Source organism: Canis lupus, chromosome 20 (assembly GCF_011100685.1).
Source record: "Canis lupus familiaris isolate Mischka breed German Shepherd chromosome 20, alternate assembly UU_Cfam_GSD_1.0, whole genome shotgun sequence".
NCBI classification, from domain to species: domain Eukaryota; kingdom Metazoa; phylum Chordata; class Mammalia; order Carnivora; family Canidae; genus Canis; species Canis lupus.
In genome coordinates this window covers 5,567,961-5,588,350 of record NC_049241.1, presented here as the reverse complement: position 1 = coordinate 5,588,350, position 20,390 = coordinate 5,567,961, and the positions used below count along the sequence as shown (strand labels likewise).

At 39.5% G+C, this 20,390-nt stretch overlaps 1 protein-coding gene across 4 annotated transcripts in view; it reads right to left on the bottom strand.

The window, feature by feature from the left end:
* Positions 1 to 20,390, bottom strand: part of TMCC1 (transmembrane and coiled-coil domain family 1) — a 239,070-nt gene that overhangs the window by 11,850 nt on the left and 206,830 nt on the right. For 2 of the 4 annotated variants that reach the window (XM_038565586.1, XM_038565589.1), the window contains exons 4-5: positions 15,068 to 16,002; positions 6,263 to 6,280 (exon numbers count right to left, since the gene is read on the bottom strand). In XM_038565586.1, the coding sequence (XP_038421514.1) occupies positions 6,263 to 6,280; positions 15,068 to 16,002 (953 nt within the window). The remainder of the gene's footprint in view (positions 1 to 6,262; positions 6,281 to 15,067; positions 16,003 to 20,390) is intronic. The other 2 variants (XM_038565587.1, XM_038565590.1) reach the window with 1 other exon arrangement.

Below are 20,390 nucleotides of genomic sequence, written 5' to 3'. Positions count from 1 at the left end.
TTTTTTTAAAAAGATTTATTTATTTGGGGGGAGGAGGGGCAGAGAGAAACGCAAACAGGGTCTGTGCTGAGCCCAGAGCCCAAGCCCGAGTTGGGCTAGATCCCAGGACTCTGCCATCAAGACCTGAGCCGAAACCAAGGGTTGGTCACTTAATTTACTGTGTCACCCAGGCACTCCTACCCAAATTCATTTCTAAAACCCCAAGAAGGGGGTTTAGTTTACAGTTAAGGAAACTGAAGCTCAGAGAGGTAAAGTGACTTGCCTAAGGGCACACAGAAATTAAGTAGGGAGCAAAGATTTGAATCCATGTTTGTTTGACTTTAAACCCAAGTTCTTAACCTCTACACTGTGATGATGCCACTTTGAAACTACTCAGGAAGCCCAGATGAGCTAAACTCCCTTTATAAGTAAGAAATCTGAGTCAGGTCTACAGTTGATCCAAATTACATAGTCACACAGGGAGCTGGACTGAGCTACAGTGACATGATTGTTTGGAGCTTGATGTTAAGGGTGGAGTCAATGGGAAGAGGAATGTAATAACTCTACAAACATAGATTCAAAAAGAAGATAATAGCAAGTGTTGGGGAGGATGTGGAGAGATTCGAAATCTTATAGAGCTGGTGGGAATGTAAATGGTGGGTGCATCAGCTTTGGAAAACGATTTGGCAATTCCTCAAAAAGTTACAGAATCACCATATGACCCAGAAATTCCACTCCAGGTATACATTGAAAAGAGATAACAACTTATTTCTACACAAAAGGTGTACAAAACATTCACAACAACATCTTTCTTAATGGCCAAAAAGTGGAAACAACTAAATGTCCACCAACTGATGAATGAATAAATAAAATGCAGTGCAACCATACAATGGAATACTATTTGGAAATAAAAAGAAAGGAAGTAATGACATATGCAACAATATGGATGAGCCTTGAATATATTATTCTAAGTGAAAGATGCCAGTCAGAAAGGACCACAAACTGTATGATGCCACATATATGAAATGTCCAAAATAGGCAAATCTACAGAGATAAAGGTTAATGGTTGCAGGGTCTGGGCAGAATGGGAAGATTGGAGGGTGATGAAAATGTCCTAAAACTGATTATGGTGATGGCTGCATATATCTGTAAATACATTAAAAATCACTGATTTATGTAAGTTGAATGGGTAAATTCTATGGTATTATGAATTAGAACTCAATGAAGCTGTTAAAAAAAGATTATGATGTCTGCAATTTACTTTCAAATGCATTAAAAAAATGAAGAGGGGGATCCCTGGGTGGCTCAGCAGTTAGCGTCTGCCTTTGGCCCAGGGCGTGATCTTGGAGTCCCAGGATAAGTCCCACATTGGGCTCCCTGCATGGAGCCTGCTTCTCTCTCTGTCTGTATCTCTGCCTTCTCTCTTTATGCCTCTGAGTAAATAAATAAAATCTTAAAAAAAACAAACAAACAAACGAAGGGAAGGGGCACCTGGGTGGCTCAGTCAGTTAAGCATCTGACTTGATTTCAGCTCAGGTCATGAGATTGAGCCTGAGTCCGGCTCTGCGCTCCGTGTGGAGTCTGCTTGAGATTCTCTCTCCCTCTGCCCCTCCTGTGTGTGCACGCACACACGCGCACACACACAATCTTTCTCTCTCTCTGTAATAAATAATAAATAAATAAATAAATAAATAAATAAATAAATAAATCTTTTTAAAAATGAGAGGAAGGATGGATAGATGGAAAGATTCTGATTAGATGATATAGTAGAATGTAGAATCTAAGGGGTGGGTGGTATGAAGCTCATTGTACAACTATTTCCAACTTTGCAGCATACTTGAGGTTTATCATAAACACAGTGGGGAAATGATTATAGGTATTATAGCCAGGAAAACTTGGGTTTGAGTCCTTGGGTCTGCCTGTCATAACCTACTGTTTAGGTTAGTTTGCTTTTCTGAGTAAGTTCCTTCATCTATAAAATGAGGGTAATAGTACAGAAGCATTATTAAAAAAATCCATTTTTCTTCTTTCATAATTTACCAAGGAACATAATGGCCTTTTTGAAAGTGTTTCTACATATTAAAGAAGGCATCACTTGAAAACATGCTCCCTGAAAGGAATTCATAGGCAATTTGAAAACCTTTTTAGCCAGCCAAGTATTTCCTGTGGTGACTGATTCATGGCCTTAATCTCATTTTAGGCCCATCACAGAAATAAATCCAAATATCTCACACTTGATCTTACATGTCTTTAAGATTATCATTATTTAAAAAAAGAAAATCATAAGGACATATATTAAATTATTGTTTTCTATCTAAAACTATTATATGTTAATTATATTTCAATAAAAATAAATGGATATCTTAACAAATCAGAAAAAAAAAGATTATCATTATTCCATGTACCTCCCTACTCCTCAAGACTTATTAAAATCAGTACGCTCAGAAGAGAAATATACCACAAACATTTAAAGTATTGTTTGAAAAAAAAAAAGTTCCCTTAGTAGAAGGAATCTTAAACTCTGGGGGTTAGAAAAGATCTTAGAAATCTATTACATCTCTTCCAATTGAGGAATTATTTCTATGAAATCCCTGACAAGCAATCTCTCCTTGAACACCTTCAGTGGCGGGGTTTCATTTTTCTAAGATGGTTTTTTTCACTATAAGAGGAATTCTTTTTAAAACTGAACTAAAACCTAGCTACTTGTGATTCTCACTCCATAGGTTTGGAGCCACAAAAAACAAGCTACTCCCTTGCCTGCATTACTTCTGATAGCTGCATTCATCAACAGTTAGTAGTTCCCCAAGTATTTCTTTTTTAAAAAAGATTTTATTTATTTATTCATGAGAGACACAGAGAGAGGCAGAGACATAGGCAGAAGAAGAAGCAGGCTTCCCACTGGGAACCTGATGCAGGGGTGGGGGTAGGGACTCTCAAGGCCAGGACCCCAGGATCAGGAGCTGAGCCAAAGGCAGATGCTCAACCACTGAGCCAGGTGCCCTCCCCATGTATTTCTATAGAACAAATCCCTGGTAAAGCCTTAACTGCACTTGCATCTGTCAGTATCATTTTGAATTCAGCCGCTGAAGGTGATTTCTTTCAGTGTGCTTTCTCTGCACGTATTTGTAAAGATTAGCCTGTCTTTTACTGTCTTCATCCTGGGTGAAGATACGGAGGCCAAGAGTGGGCAAGGCCAAGCCAGAGCTCACAGGCTGCTCCTATAGAATATCCCAGTCCCAAGCCTGGGAACCGTGCTTGCTAGGGTAGCAAACACTTCGGTATGCATTACAAAATGTCGGGAGAGAAGAAGAGGTAAGAATTAGGAGAGCCTTTCTGTTCCCCCCTCAACCTCCAAATACAGGCAGTTAGGAAGTCCATGTTGGGGGATGAAGGTTTAAGTTAGCCTATTTTGTCATTTTGTCTGTGTTTAGGAGTCCTGTAGCTACACATCTAGTTGAAAAGCAAAACTGCATTCACATTTGTGCTTTATTTATCCTAATGTTTCTGTGAGCACCCACTGATTGAAGAGGACAAGAATAAAGTGAACAGAAAGTTGCCAAGTGCCAGGCAGATTAAGGTACAAAATAGTTTTCTTCCCTTAAAGCTTTAACACTTTTTTTTTTTGATATTTTATTTTTAAGTAATCTCTATACCCAACATGGGGCTTGAACTCAACCTGAGGTCAAGAACAACATGCTTTACTGACCGCGCCAGCTGGTGACACACACAGAGGCAGAGATACAGGCATAGGGAGAAGCAGGCTCCATGCAGGGAGCACGATGTGGGACTTGATCCTGGGTCTCTAGGATCACGCCCTGAGCTGAAGGTGGTGCTAAACTGCTGAGCCATCCATGCTGCCCTCTCTTCCAGAATTTAGATCCAAATTGAAATAAGACATTTAGATTTTTTAGTATATATAATTTTAAGTCCCTACTTAATTAGAACATGCTTTACTGACTTATTTTACCCATTGTTTGAGGTTCCCCCCCGCCTTCTTGGAATATATCCTTTAGTATTTCTTTTAGCAAAGGTTCCATGAGTGGTAATTTTTTGTCTACATATGTCTGGAAGTGTTTTAATTTCACTCTTTCTTGAATAATAAATTAGGTGCACACAGCATTCTAAGGTCACAGTTATTCTTCCCTAACACTTTGAAGGTATGACTGCATTATCTTCTGGCAGTATAATATCCTCTTTGGTCCATTTGACACTGAATTTCTTTCATTAACTACATTTCCTTGTGCCATCTGGAACTTTCACTTGAGAGTATTTTATACAATTTTATACTCCTGCATATATCTCTATTTTTGGGCTGTTTCATGGCTTTGCATTGTGATATGTTTTGGATATTTTCACTTGTGAATACCTAAGATGACTTATAAATAACACCTTAGGCTGCCCCTCAGATTTTTATCTGTTTGTAAAGAGGGAAACTCTGTAATTACATAACACTATATATAAATATGTAATACCATAGGAGAATCACTGAGTACTTGCAAAAGTCCTCAGCACTTGTTCCCAACACTCTTGAACCTTGTTATCTAAGCCAGTGTTTATCATACCATGGTCACTAACATGTCAAAGATTCTGGAAACCATTTTCAGACTAGATTTGGTTCATCTCATATTATACCTAAGGCTCTCAGTCTTCACTCCTTCCACTTTGCACCTTCTTTGTACTTCTGTTTTTATGCAGTTTTTCTTTAAACAATTCTTTTTTTTTTTAATTTTTATTTATTTATGATAGTCACACAGAGAGAGAGAGGCAGAGACATAGGCAGAGGGAGAAGCAGGCTCCATGCACCGGGAGCCCAACGTGGGATTCGATCCCGGGTCTCCAGGATCACGCCCTGAGCCAAAGGCAGGCAGGCACCAAACCGCTGCGCCACCCAGGGATCCCTAAAAGATTCTTTTATTTGAGAGAGAGAGAGAGTGCAAGTCCGGGAGGAACTCCAGTCCAAGCACAGGAATGGAGGAAGGAGGGGAGGAGCAGAGGGAGGGGAGGAGCAGAGGGAGAAGAGAAGCGGACTGCTGGAGGACGCTGCTGGGCTCATCCCAGGACCCTGAGATCATGACCTGAGTCAAAGGCAGACAGACAGCTTAACGGACTTAGCCACCCAGATGTCCCTGTTTTCATGTGGTTTTATGCAATTTGTGCTCAGCCTAGGTTTGGGATTCAAACTCTGGCTCTGCAACTCACCAGTGTCCTCTCACAGTCACACAGTCACAACTCACAGTGACCCTGTGAGGAGGCGATCTACCTACTGCAAAGTGCAACTGTGAAGACTGAACAGGAGTTAGATGTCAAATGCCCTGCACACAAATGGAGCTCAGTGGGAGAGATCTATCATAAGCATACATTTGGTTTCATTTTTGTCTATGATTTTCCCAGGTCTCTCCAACAAACCCTAATGAGGAAGTTCAAAAGAACTGCTTGTTGACTGCCATGTAGCCTCCCTCAAGCTTTGGCTCCACTGTTCAAGGCTTCCTATTTCCTACTTCTTCCTACTTCTCCATTTTTCATCTATCTCCACATTCTCAATTTTACATTTTCTAAAATTTTTACTATTCCAGTATATTCATAATTTTTCCTGACATCACACAAATGAATTTTCTGGGTACACATTCTGTCCTTCTCAAGAAGGACAAGAGAGGCACAAATCTCTTTTACTTCGTCATCAGGAGGGCCAGCACAAACATACAAATGGGTTCTTGCTATTTCCCTCACTCAAGTTTGCCAGATAACTAAATCCATTCACTGACCTGTTCCAAGCTTTCCTTTAAATGATGAAACTGTCCTACCTACCTTCCTTTCATGGTATGTGTTTTGTTACGTGTGAGGCAGAAAGTATCTCAAGTAAATTTCATCTGATCTTTGGAAATCTCTAGACAGAGTCAATTAGAAATTGTTAATCCTCACCATGCTCTTGTGGAAAATAAAGTCCTTCAGAGATTAAACAATTTACTTACGGTTACATGAGAAGTAGCAAGATTTACTCAAGCTGAGAGTTTTTCTAAATGAGAAAACATACTATTGTTCTCAGATAATAGTACTTTATTAACAAGTAGTTAAATAGCAAAGTAGCATTTGGGTAAGCAGAATGAGCTCCATTTCCCCGCAGATGAAAACAGACCAACAGGTTAGGAGATTTGCCATGGTGACATAAAGCTGCAGAATTCAAGGGTGAAGCAAGACCCACAACTGGTCCAGTTGAAACAGCCCCATTAATTCACCAACTAATAACTATTAGCATTTGCTTTCCTCTTTACGTCATAAGAATTACCTGGAGAATGATGACTTTCTGAAAGAACAGAAAAGCCACAGCTGTTATTGTGTAGCTGAAACGCTATTACACTTAAACATTTTTCTTTTTTTTTTTTTTTTTAAGTAGGCTCTATACCCAATGTGAGGCTTGAATTCATGACTCTGAGATCAAGAGTCACATGCCCTACCGGCTGGGCCAGCCAGGCGCCCCTACACTTACACAGTTGTGTTTGGGTTACCATAGTAAGCACCTCCAATCTGCAGGAAGCATCAGGAAGGAAACCAAGAAAACCATAAACTTTGAGGTTTTTGTAATATGTGATGAACAAAGAGGTTGGCAAGATGCCCTTGGTGTCTTGGAATGTAGGTCTTCTGGGTTGTCTCAGTACCTTGAAAGAACTTTCCTGGGCCTCTCATTACCAAAACATTTTTGCTGATTTGTTCACCCAGGTCATGGAAGTTTGCTCCTTAGCTTTTTTCACAACCTCACAACCCACAATTTGAAAGCACAAACCTGATAAGGCTTAGCAACTTCCAAACAATTTTCAGTACCATCAGTCATTTTTATGTGGCTTACATAATCTACATGTGAAACTATGGTATGAAATCAGGCTAACACAAAGAACCCAGTAAAGACGAAGTGATGTCATTTTGGGTGGAGGAGTGCATGTGGGGGAGGAATTTAGGGTTCAATCTACATCTAGTTAATCAATGTAAACATCAAAGCATCAGAACACCAGCATCAATAATAACAAGAACAATAACTACCCACCCCCACATCACATCGCATGCCTTTTTTATTGTGTAGCATCTGCCTCTGATTCATAAAGACATTTCTACATTAATCCTTACCTCCTTTGTCCCTGGGAGGTACTTTAATTTGTAATTAAGAAATAGGAGGCTGTACTGAGAATCCAAACCAGTCGGTTCATGCTTCCTGTTTCTAGATTTTATTCTTTTTAAAAAGTTATTATTTCTATACCACTAATTAAATGCAAAATGTAAACAACAAAAGGAAAAAAATACCTATTGTTCCAGCTCCCCATTGACTTTCCATTGCTCCCATTATTAATATTATAATCTTTTTTTGCTTTACTAGCTAGTGTTTACTTCCTACCTAAATCCTAAAATAGGGAAGTCAGATACCTAGGGAATTTGAAGAAAGAACACCTCTGTCTTCGCATTAAATATTAGTATCAAATCAAAGATTAGGGTAGGAAAAGGGGAATGTGAACTGCCTTTATGTGAATGCCTTTCACATGTGATTTTTTCAAGTCAAGAACTTTCTCTAAGAGATTTTAACCTCTTGATATGATGGCAATTAGAGCTCTCTGGACATGAAGGGGCAAGGTAATTCTCGATCCTACCACGTGTATAATTTTGACTGGTACATCCTTCCATAAGACTCCAGCTGGAACACAAAGTAGTGGGGGATTAATAATCTCATTTTGAGATGTTTTACTCAAAAGTCCTTCCCAAAGCATTACAACTCAAAGATAACTTAGACACTTGAATATGACTTAAGTTTAACTATTAGCAAACAGAAAGCCTTAAGACTGTGAGATCTTTTTAAAATGTAGGTTATGTCATATTTTGGCAGGTGAAATCCAAACCCCACCTTGAAGCAAAATCTACTCTACTTACAAAATATTAAAAGGTATCTAGGGGCGCCTGGGTGGCTCAGTGGTTCAGTGTCTGTCTTCAGCTCGGGTCGTGATTCCAGGGTCCTAGGATTGAGTCCCGCACTGGACTCCCTGAGGGGAGCCTGCTTCTCCCTCTGCCTGTGTCTCTGCCTCTGTGTCTGTCATGAATAAATAAATAAAATCTTTATTTTATTTTTAAAAATATTTTATTTATTTATTCATGAGAGACAGAGAAAGAGGCAGAGACACAGGCAGAGGGAGAAGCAGGCTCCATGCAGGGAGCCCGATGTGGAACTCGATCCCTGGTCTCCAGGATCACACCTGGGCTGAAAGCAGGCCCAAACCACTGAGCCACCGGGCTGCCCCAAATAAAATCTTTATTTATTTATTTATTTATTTATTTATTTATTTATTTATTTATTTATTTATGATAGACATAGAGAGAGAGAGAGAGAGAGGCAGAGACACAGGAGGAGGGAGAAGCAGGCTCCATGCCGGGAGCCCAACGTGGGACTCGATCCCGAGATTCCAGGATCGTGCCCTGGGCCAAAGGCAGGCGCCAAACCGCTGAGCCACCCAGGGATCCCTCATGTAAAATCTTTAAAAGACAAAAAGACATCTAGATTTTGTTGTAGGGAAACAATTAATAAATAATAATAAGGCAAAAAATGTTTCAGCCACTGGATTAGTCAACACCATAGTCATCTTCTTAGATCAAAGATAAGCCTGGGCTCTTTTGGGTCAAATTCCTAATGAGTGAGAATATGGATGAGTGTCACACTGGGAATGTTTCATCTAGTGCATCACTCTTTGGTTGTGGCTCAAAGTTTGGAGACATCTCTGAGAGTCAGGGGTGCTTCCCTAGTTGGGTAATAGGTCACTAGGACAGGATGGCTGAAGAATCTTGTAGAGCAGGTAGGAGAAAAACAGGAAGAACCAGGTCCCAGGGCAAACACCAACAGGGACCTGAGGTAGCTTCTGCCAGTGTTTGACCTAACACAGCTAGGATAGGGGTATGCTGTATGGTAAACACTTGAATACATTCCTGGCTGAATTGGGGAAAATGGATGTTCCCTCCTTTAAAAAAAAAAAAAAAAAAAAAAAAATTTTAAAATTTATTTATTTATGAGAAACACAGAGAGAGAGGCAGAGACGTAGGTAGAGGGAGAAGCAGGCTCCTCACAGGGAGTCTGATGCAGGACTCGATCCACAGATGGGGATCATGCCCTGAGCCAAGACAGATGCTCAACCACTAAGCCACTCAGGCATCCCTGAATGTTCTCTCCTTAACTTTGTTACCTCATTTTTGTTGAAGCTGGAAAAGAGGCTAGGAAACACTGGTCTAACCTTTAGTTGGAAAGGAAAAATACTTTAGTTGGAATGGAAGGACTTTCAGGGTAGGCAGTGCATTATCTTAAAGACAAGAAACCACAGATGCCTAAAGCATATAAAGAATAAATAAAAGCTGGGGAGGGGAGACCTTCTAGGCAATCTGGAAACTTGGTAATGACACCTTTCTAATTTCCAACACCCTGGCACACCACAGACCATATTAGGTGCTAAACTTACAACATCCCCTTTAATAATCTGAACAACCTTCAGAGTATCATTACCTTGTTTTTATAGAGGAAACCACAGGAACCAAGGCTCAGAGGAATTACATATGATCACACAGCAGAACTGAATACTGAATGCAGGCTTGTTCCACCTCGATTAACTACTGAAGTAAATAATTTTTCTCTCCCTCTCTTCCTTCCTCCTTCCCTTCCATTCTTCCTCCAATACCTCTTCAGAGCTATACCGGGAAGAGCACATACATATGGAGCACATATGGAAGGTCTTACTCTTCTTAAGAACATATGGGCTTTTTTCCTCTACAGAAGCTAATTTGATCTAATATTCTCAGTTTCTATTTCAAATGTATTGTCCAAACCTACTCTATACATACTCTGAAGACTCTCAGATCAATTTATAGTTGACATAGGTCTAACACCTGGAGTAAAGGACCCAAAAATAGCTGTGTCTGATCATATCTTCCTTAATCTAATGATGATAAAATAAAATAAAATAAAATAATATTTTAACTGACCATTTGTTTAAGTTAAAAATCTGAAGGCCTGTGCCTAATTGGGCACCTAGTTACTGATGGTTGTACTGCATACAATGACTGCTCATGATGACTGCCGCCTTCTGTATTTTTGCTCTTATGACTCAGGGCAATTTAAAGTATCCCTGGGCTTAATACAAACGGTCTCAGAAGCTGATTTCCAAAGGACAGTAATCCCCTTAAAATAGAAGCTTTGAAAATGGCATTAGTGCTCCTTAACATGAGGAGGGTTTTTAGCCTGCCCTACATGACACTGCTACATACAGATAGTAGCTGACTGGATTCCCAGCCAGATCCCCTAAGGGGAAAACTAAAAAAGGAACCTGTAAAATTGTTAATGAATGTTTTCCTAGTTCTCTCCTATTTTTTTTTAAAGATTTTATTTATTTATTCATGAGAGACAGAGAGAGAGACACAGGCAGGGGGAGAAGCAGGCTCCATGCAGGGAACCCGATGTGGGACCCGATCCCCCGTCTCCGGGATCTGCCCCGGGGCCAAAGGTGGCGCTAAATCACTGAGCCACAGGGGCTGCCCCTCTCCTATTTTCAATACATTTTGCTCCAGCTCAACTTTTTCCTATGGTAGCTCATTAATATATTATACCCACCTTGGGAAAAGGACTAGTCTTCCACTTTTTAGCAGATTAAATATAAGTCAAAACCATTTTTATTGCGTGACCTGGCAAAAGTCACTTTATCTTTCTGGGCCTCAGTGTACTCATATGTAAAATGAGATTAAACTAGATATCTAAGGGCCCTTCTATCTCTGAAGTACTATGTGAACCCAGGTTCTACTAATAAACCTGTGATCATACTTTAATGGGTTGTACAGACTATCTGGACAAGAAGAATCTGAAGTCAGCACAATCCCATCACTAGAAAAAATGTCTAAACCTTGCATCCTACTTTCCCAAAATACATGCTCTCACTTATATCTGAGAGCCCAAAGTTCAGCTTAAAGACTAAACACCTAGTTCCTGATCAAAGGCTGAGGTGGAGTTCAGATCCAAGCTCTCTTACAGTGGATTCCTGGGCTGAATGCATGTGGGTGCTGAAGACATACTCAGCCATGGCATAGTTATGTGGGTGAAGAGACAGACTATACTACACAGGCTTCTGAATGTTTCTGATTATTTTAGAGTGAGTAGATGATTTTGGGTAAAAATCTTAAGTTGGCACTACTCACAGGTAGAGAGGAATAAGAAGCACACTGAGTGAGTGATTACTGAAAAGGGACTCTGCAAAGGGGCAAGTAGGATAGAAGTCAAAGTTTCCTCAGTAGGTTTTTTTTTTTTCTTTGCATTCACAGAATTTTATAAAATAAGTTAGGAAGACTCAGCTTTTAGTGAAACACACACTTTGACCTGGAAAAGGCCCAATATTCAATGCAGTCAATTCTTCCTAGAACTAGACTATGGGCTAAGTCTTTCAATCATATAGATTTCAGCTAGACTATAGTCTTTTGATCATAATAAGTTTCAGGGTTGAACTTGTGGGAAAAAAACTGTCCTGAAATGAAAAATAAACAAACAAACAAAAAACCATTGGCTTTGGAGTCACATATACCTGAGTTTTATTCCTGGCTTTACCACTTACTAAGTAATCTTTTGGCAAAATGTAAAACACCACTGGGCCTCCATTTCCTCATCTGTAAAATAGTGATAATATAATCCACTTGAAGGAGCACTCTGAGGATTAGCAAATACATGTAAAGCATCCAGCATTATGCACATCATAGGAGTTCAGTAAATGCTCTGAATGGTAATGTCTTCCTCTATCTCATTTAAATAATAAGCAGCAACCCTGTATACAACCTCCCTCCGGTCAACTCACATATTAATAAAATAAACTAAAGCACAGAAACAGAAATCCATTTAGAGTGGACTCTTAAGTCCATCCCTAGGCTAGCCTTCCTTCTTAGACAAAAAGCCAAGCCTACAACAGAAATGAAATAGAAATTAGTAAAAAGAGGGTGTTGCAGGCAGCTCAGTAAAAGTGTGGAGGTATGGAAAGGAGAAAAAACAAATTTTATAAAAACGAGACAAAAGAACTTTAAAGAGCAAGCTGTCTCAGACTGTTTATTGCAGAGCCACATAACCTTACTACTCTCACTGACCTGAGACTATCACTGAGCTAGAACACCACTGTTCTATACTATTTCCAATCAAGCTAAAGTTTAGTGTATAATTCTGTTAAAAGAAGGTAGAGAAATTCTCTAAAAAGGCTTAAAATGTGAAAAGTTTTGATGCTTAAGAATAAGCTTTAATGTGTGGGAAAATTTCACTTACATGAAATGGTTCAAAGATCAGCAAAATTAAGTATATTTATTGGTTAAAAACATGTAACAGAGGATAAAATTTCTAACTACTCAATACATGGAAATACTAGTGCCACAAAATAGCTCAGTGAAACAGTTGTGACATTTCTTGGAAAGAAAGGCTTTCTTTCTTCAAGATTCTGTTTGAAGGAGAGTCCATTCTATAGCTGAACTGATATAACAAAAGTAAGATTACACATTATATATGTCTTCCCCTGGCTCTCCAATTTTACCTCTGTTTTTATTTATTTATTTTTAGTAATTTTTTTAAATTCATGAGAGACCCAGAAAGAGGCAGAGGCACAGGCTGAGGAAGAAGCAGGCTCCCTGGGGGGAGCCCAATGCAAGACTTGATCACAGGTCTCCCAGATCACACTCTGAGCCTAAGGCAGATGCTCAACCACTGAGCCACCCAGGCATCCCTGTACCTCCATTTTTAAAAACTCTTAAGTTTTCTTTATTCTCTCTTTATTCCATAAAACTAATCATTTATCCACTATAGAAAACCCAAAATACTGTGAAAGAAATGCACTTCTCATTACCTCACAAGTGGTTTGGACTAGATTCTTATAATGGGGTGATAATAACCAGCTAAAAGTTCTGTCCTGTCCCTGAATTATTTTAAATTGATACAAAGGTGGGCCTTGGGAAACCTGTTTTTCCTCTTTGATTTTCTCATATTGGCCTACAGCTGACTTGAGGACATAACAAGCACTAAATGAATTTTAAGCTCTGAAAGAATTTAAAAACTGGAATGTTTTACCATCCATTCAAAATAAAGGGGTCAGGGATCCCTGGGTGGCGCAGCGGTTTGGCGCCTGCCTTTGGCCCAGGGCGCGATCCTGGAGACCCGGGATCGAATCCCACATCGGGCTCTCGGTGCATGGAGCCTGCTTCTCCCTCTGCCTGTGTCTCTGCCTCTCTCTCTCTCTCTCTGTGTGACTATCATAAATAAATAAAAATTAAAAAAAAAAAATTAAAAAAAAAAACACAAAATAAAGGGGTCAAAGCAGGGAGTTGTGTTGTGTTTTTTTTGCGTTTTTTTTTTTTTTTTTTTTTTTTTTTTTTTTTTAGCATCTAACTGTGGGAGGCCCAGGTCTCCATTCAGAGGGGTCTATTTTAATAGCAGCAGTAGCAGCTGCTACCTAACATCAATTGTGCACTCACAGGACCAGGCAATAAGCGATGTGCTTTACATAAATTATTCCATTTAAATGTCAAAACAGGGACACCTGGGTGGCTCAGCAGCTGACCTTCTGCCTTTGGCTCAGGGAGTGATCCTGGAGTCCCAGGATCGGAATCATGTCCTGGGATGGAGTCCCACATAGAGCCTGCTTCTCCCTCTGCCTATGTCTTTGCCTCTCTCTTTCTGTGTCTCTCATGAATAAATACATAAAATCTTAAAAAAATATATATCACAATAACCTTACGAAGGACTGTTATTATTCTTATGTTATAGATGAGGAAATCAAGACTTTGAGAGGGTTAGAAACGTGCCCAGTTTTCAAAGTTACCAAGTGGCAGAACTAGAGTTTGAACTTGGGAGTTGGGTTTCACACTGTACAGAAGATCAGGTGTTTTATTTTTAGAGTCCATTTGAATATTTGTTAGATTGCTCACTACTTTAGATACTGTCTTTTAAGTATGTGAAAGAACATACAAAACAGTGAAATAATAGATAGTAATATATTTGGTTTTAGAACTTCATTTCTCTCTCCTACACTTTTCTTCTCCCTTGAAGTCTTAAATTAGAATTGAAGGACAGAAGAACAAAGAGGGAGGACTGAATTACTAATATTTTCACCATCTGAAAACAGTAGGATTCCCTCAAGTCAGTATTTGGGATAGACCCAAAACTCAGGTTTTTCAAGGCCTGCCTTAAGCTGTGGCTTCTGTATGACTGGCCCTTAATCTGTATCAATGAGGTGGCCTGTCTCTGGCTGACAGAGTTTGGACATGAATGAGTATTCTGTGGGGGATATTATTTCTCTCTGCATTGGATGGAAACAAGGGGGAAAATATGTATTTAGAGAACATCTAACAGTGGTCTAATATGAATATGGAATATAACGTGAAACAGAAGGCAGACCACTTTCTTCTCTACTTTTAGCACAGATTATGACTCAAAGCAGCTATCCCTTGGAGAATTCTCAAATGATTGTAGAAACATTTCATGTTTAAGTCCACGCCCATTCAAAGACTTGCCAATTCATAACAAAGGTAACAGATGTGCTTATCTGGATAGACTTTCAGTGTAATCTCTCTACCCCAATTGCCCACATAAGTGTGTTTAAGGTCAAATACCTAGAGTGTTCATTACATTTTAGTCAGGCTATATCTGTGATTTTTTAAAGATTTCTTAGAGTTCAAGGGGTTATAGATCTTTTGAATTCAGTGTAGTATAGTTATAGGTTACAATGATTTGTGGTTCCGTGATTATAAATAAATAGGTGGAATACCTCAGAAAGCTTGGGCTTCATGTCAAAGTCCTAAACTGGAATGGAAGGCTGGAGAGCTACAGTAATTGTCATCCCCTGACTCAAATGCTTCATTGGTGTATGATCTTAGGAGTCACTTAACTGCTGCGCCTCTATTTTGCTCTCTATGATAGAACTATGTGGATGTCATATGACATATCTAAAGTGCTCTGGATACTATAAAAGATACTCTAGACAGACATCTTAAAGCTTAAAAGCTTCCCCATATCCAAGGGGAGCTGCAAACAAATAATTTAGAATTTTAATTCCATTTAACTTACCTATATCGCTCCTCCTGTAAGGCCTGCATTATTAATGAATAGTCTCTCTGATAATGTTCCTTGAGAGTCTCAAAGGATTCCTCTAGTCTGGCCTGGGTTTCCCGGATCTCCTGGATCTCATGTAGTAGTGCATCAAATCCTGAGCTCTGCATATCCAGGGTATTTGTTTTGGAGCTGGATGCTCCTACAGCAATGCCTCCAGTGGTACTGTTGGCTCCCACTGAGCCTGAAGTGGCACTAGAACAATCTTCCTCACTACCATATTTTGGGCTTGATTGAAAGTTTGAAATCACCCCCAAAGCCTTCCCCCCATCATCCACTTGTCCTTCCTCTAAAGAGTCCTTCAGGTTAGGGATGTTGTCTGCACTGCCAAATTTATTCCGAATTAGTGAGGCAATCTCTCTGGGTTTTGAGACTACAGCCCCTGCTGCTGAATGGGTTGCCTGGGAGAAGCTAGAAAGTCCACCTTTGACACTGTCCACCACACCTTCACTGAAGCCAGTCACCTTTGCTCCCACATCCTTCAGACCCTGGTGCATGTCCCTGAAGACATCCTTTGGCTGCCGGGGAATCCCATTCTGCTCCACCTCTCGGAGCTTCCTGTGGTAGTGCTCAAGCTTCTTTTGTAGCTGGAGGATGGTTTGGGCAGATTTCTGGTTCTTCTTCTCAAAGACCTGCTTGATGCGGGCAGCCTGCTGCTTGTCTGCACTGTTGGCAAGCTTCAAGTACTCAGCAACGTTGTCATCCCGGGCTGTTTGTGCAATCTTGATCTGTTCTGTGAGTTTCAGGATCTTCTGCTGCAGGTGAGCAATAGCAGCCTTTGTGCGCTGAGGGTCTGGTGTTCCATCCACAGAGTCTGTGTGGATGCTGCCATCGGTGCTGGAGGCCACTGCACTGGAAGTCTGGGCGAGGCTGCTTACTTCCAACCGCTCGATCTAGTATAAAGAATAAGAAGTGGATGTTAGAAGGAGGCCAAGAATCATCAATAGGCCAGATGTACTGAAAATTTGCCTATTCTCAGATCTCAGCACGGATAGTTGACCGAATTTCTCCTGTCCTATACAAGCCCCATCTCTCTCTTGGATACTGTCTTTATATAAGGATACTTTGCCTTACACAAAACAGACAAATGAAAAAAGATTTGCACAAGATGTAAACTGGGGGTATTCATCCTTTGTTAGATAATTACAATATTTCTTTAAACCCAGTCTCGTAGTAGATTAAAAAAAATTTTTTTTAAAGATTTTATTTATTTATTCATGAGCGACACAGAGAAAGAGATGCAGAGACACAGGAAAAGGGAGAGGCAGGCTCCACACAGGGAGCCCGATGTGGGACCCGATTCCGGGACTCTAGGATCATGCCCCAAGCCAAAGGCAGATGCTCAACTGCTGAGCCACTCAGGTGTCCTGATTTTTTCTAATTTTTAAAAATATTTAATTTATTTATTTATGAGAGAGAGAGAGAGAGAGAGAGAGAGAGAGAGAGAGAGAGGCAGAGATATAGGCAGAGGGAGAAGCAGGCTCCCTATGGGGAAGCCTGATGTGGTACTCAATCCTAGGATTCTGGGATCATGACCTGAGCCAAAGGCAGGCTCAGGCAACCACTGAGCCACCCATGTGCCCCTCACCTAGTGGATTTAAAGCATGATTTAACTCACAGTTTTCACACAAACTTTTGTGAAACAAGGTATATCTGCATTTCAATTTAATTATATGAAAATAATTTTAGTATTCAGACATTGCTATAATCCCAATCCATGCTCTCAGATTTTGGTCATCCAAAATGTTGGTCAGAATATGTATTTTACTGGCTAGATATAAAAATCCAACTTTTATCACAGTGTCTTATTACCCAAAGTAGTTAAGGGTGATGGGATTATTCTATTCTAATAGGGACACTCAATTGGTAGCTGGAGACAGGTGAAGGTAAGAATGAGAAGGTACTGCTCGAAGCGCCAAGGATGAATGTGGTATACTGTAAGAGTTTCTATTCCAGATCACAAGCAACTGGATATACTTGGGCAAAAGAAAGTGAATACTCAGGGAGAAAGACAGAGGTAAGAAATTTTTTTTAAAAATATATTTTTATTTTTTTAAAAAGATTTTATTTATTTATTCATGAGAGACACAGAGAGAGAGGCAGAGACACAGGCAGAGGGAGAAGCAGGCTCCATGCAGGGAGCCTGACATGGGACTCAATCTGGGGGCTTCAGGAACACACCCCGGACTGAAGGCGGTGCCAAACCGCTGGGCCGCCAGGGCTGCCCCAGAGGTAAGAAATTAATCAATTCAACAACTAAGTTCAGGCCTTTTGGAGCTCAACTTTGTGAGTTCTATCCAGTAAAGTTTTTTTTTTTTTTTTTTTACTTAGACAAGAGATTCCAAAACACACACACAATGACTATCCTTCACATGGTTGAGCAACTATTCAAAGGAGATGAAGAAAAAGACAAGCTGCTCAGATTTGAAAACTGAAACTATTCTATTTCAAAGCTGTTAGCCAAAGCTGGGGAGAGGTCAGGTTTCCCTAACTCAGGAGAGAAAAACCCCTGGGTGTGGTTTGTCATGAACAGGAGTAGGGCTCATGCAAAAAGTCTGTAGAAACTGCTCTCTACTGAGCAGTAACAGAAATAAATAATAAAAGAACGATCTCAGGGTAATAAAAATGCTCAGTATGAGTATCAAATTACAAATTTACCATCTTGGAGATTAAGAGCCTACCCCTTTACTTGGTCTTCATCTCTAAATCTATAACCAGCAGCAATCTGGTAGAAAGAACTGTATATAGTTATCCTCATATTTTAAAAATGGGAATTACATTTTTGTGATAACATACCAAATCTGAAATATTCGTGAAATACTAATAATTAACTTGTCAGTCTTTCTTTCATCTGTGAGGTTGTATGTCCTCACAGTTTCCTATCTAAGCAAGAATTATGGTGATATCTAACTCCAAAAATATTAGTTCATTAGTGGAAAGTTCATTACTGGAATTAACATATTACTGCTGATGTGAATAAAAACATTATTTCCTTTTTAGATGAACAAATGAGAAATAATGTGGATTTAAATATAATCAAAAGATAATTTAAAACTGAAACGAAGAGCAAAATGACATTATGTTCCATTAATAACAAAAATGTCCAGAATAGTTTAGGGACTACCACGGTAATTACTTTGCATAACTTCCTCCATCTGCCCCATTCATTTTTAGGTGCAGTGAAAGGTCCAGAAAGAAGTAGCAGAAAGGAGAATAAGCCAGAGTTCCAGATAACTACGTTGCCAAGAGTTGAAAAAAGAGCCTCTGGAAACCCACTTTTTTCAGTGCCTTACAGTCACTCTCTTAAGTTGCACAGGATTCTTACTGTGTGATTTTCTTTCTGAATGGGATTTCAGATCCCACAACTACAGTATGTAATAGACCCTGATTGTGTACTTATGTCTAATATAAACTCAAAATCTACTACAGGAAAGGAAAGGAAATATAAAATACCATAGATCCAAGATTACAAGCTCATGCATTTTGTAGTTTTCTTAGGTTCTTTGCCATTAATTCCAGTGTCACTTACAAGCAGTTTATTGTCTAAAGAAGTGCAAATACAGAAATCAAGTTCAATTATTACTCAGGGAGGATAAATATTGATGAAAACATGGCTTTGGTACTAGAATCAAAATTTTATTATATTTCTAAACTTGAAAAAAACACTACAAAATTTCAATGTAATTATTTACAAATGATCACAGTTTAGTTGTGATTTTATTTCCGTACACAATAACTAAAGAAGTAAACCAGACTATCTTTAACCTGACTTTTGTTCTACCTAGGTTGTTTGGGGCCACACTACATCCTTCCAGTACGTGACTCCCACTCCGAGTCATCAATATCCCTGAAAGAGGACATCTGACAGAACCCACTGTTCTCAGCCTCCAAGGAAAACTAACCCACAGCTTCAGCAGGAGGGTAGTTTAACACCTGAAACCATGAATCACCTGATTACTCAGTAATTCTTCCCAATTTTGGCAAGCACTATCCTTAAAAAGGAAGGAGAGAGAAGAGGAGAAACTGAGAGGTGGAGAGGGGAAGAAAGAGGAATACAGGTGGCAAGAAAAAGATATATTGATCTAGAGAGTTACAGGACAGGGGCTGTGAGTATCCCCTTGGTATCTTTTGAGCTATGAACAAAAGCTCTCAGAGGTAAGAATACTTAGCCGTGAGATATAAATGCACCAAGTGAAAAGTGGTTTTCTTTTTCAAAAACCTCTGCTGGCATATTAGGTTATCTACGTATAACTACATAAAATTAGATTCCTACCTCATTCCAGACAACTAAATCGCAAATGTGAAAAGCAAACTTTAAACCTTTTAGAAGGTAGTATTGGAAAATATGGAAGGATTTTCTTAAACATCCATGAAAAGGCACTAATTAGAAAAACAAAATTATTGAATCTGACCACATTTAGTGTAGTAGTGAAGCATGGATTCTGGCAGAGAACTGCTTGGGTTCAAATCTAGCTTTGCTACTTATTAGTCACGTGACCTTGTTTGGGCCAGTTACTTAACCTCTGCATCCATTTCATCAGCTGTAAAATGGAGATAATACTAATGCCCACTTCAGAAGACTGTTTTGAGGATGAAATAATAAATATAAAAGCACTCAAAAACAGTCCTGGGCACAGAGTAAGCAGTTAGTACTTGCTCTTATTTTTGTATCACTTTAAGTAGTTCTTTTAAAAAATTCAAGTATTAAAAGATTCTAGAATATACTTCTTTTCAAGATCTTTCACATTTCAGGCATAATCATGGGAGATACAGAGTCTGAACCAAAGGAATAACCTAATTCAACACTACAGTAAAGGCAGTAATAGTCCTTTCTTGACTTCTTGGTCTTATGGCTAGGCAGTTGCCTGGCAGCAACCCTATAGAGAGGCACTGTTAGCACTAATTTACAAATGAACCGACTGTGAGGTGCTTACTACTCCCTTATCACATGGCAGTTTGACAACAGCAGCAGCAATATCACCTACTCAATAGGGCTTCATGTGACCATAGCTTGAGGGCTTTAATGAATGACCATACCCCCTGGTATAGCAAGTCCCAACCACTTATGGTTGGGGACAGAATTAATTTGTACAGAAAAAAGCAAGGACCAAAAACCAGTCAGTTAAATACATTTTGACCACTTATTGTAAGCTAGGCAATGTGCTACACAGCTAAAGGTATGGTCAGAGCCACGGTTCATTATCTAGCTGTTACTATTAACAAGTAGACATGTTGTTTTGTTTGCACTTTGTCTCTTACAATTAAGAATTCATGGAGCACC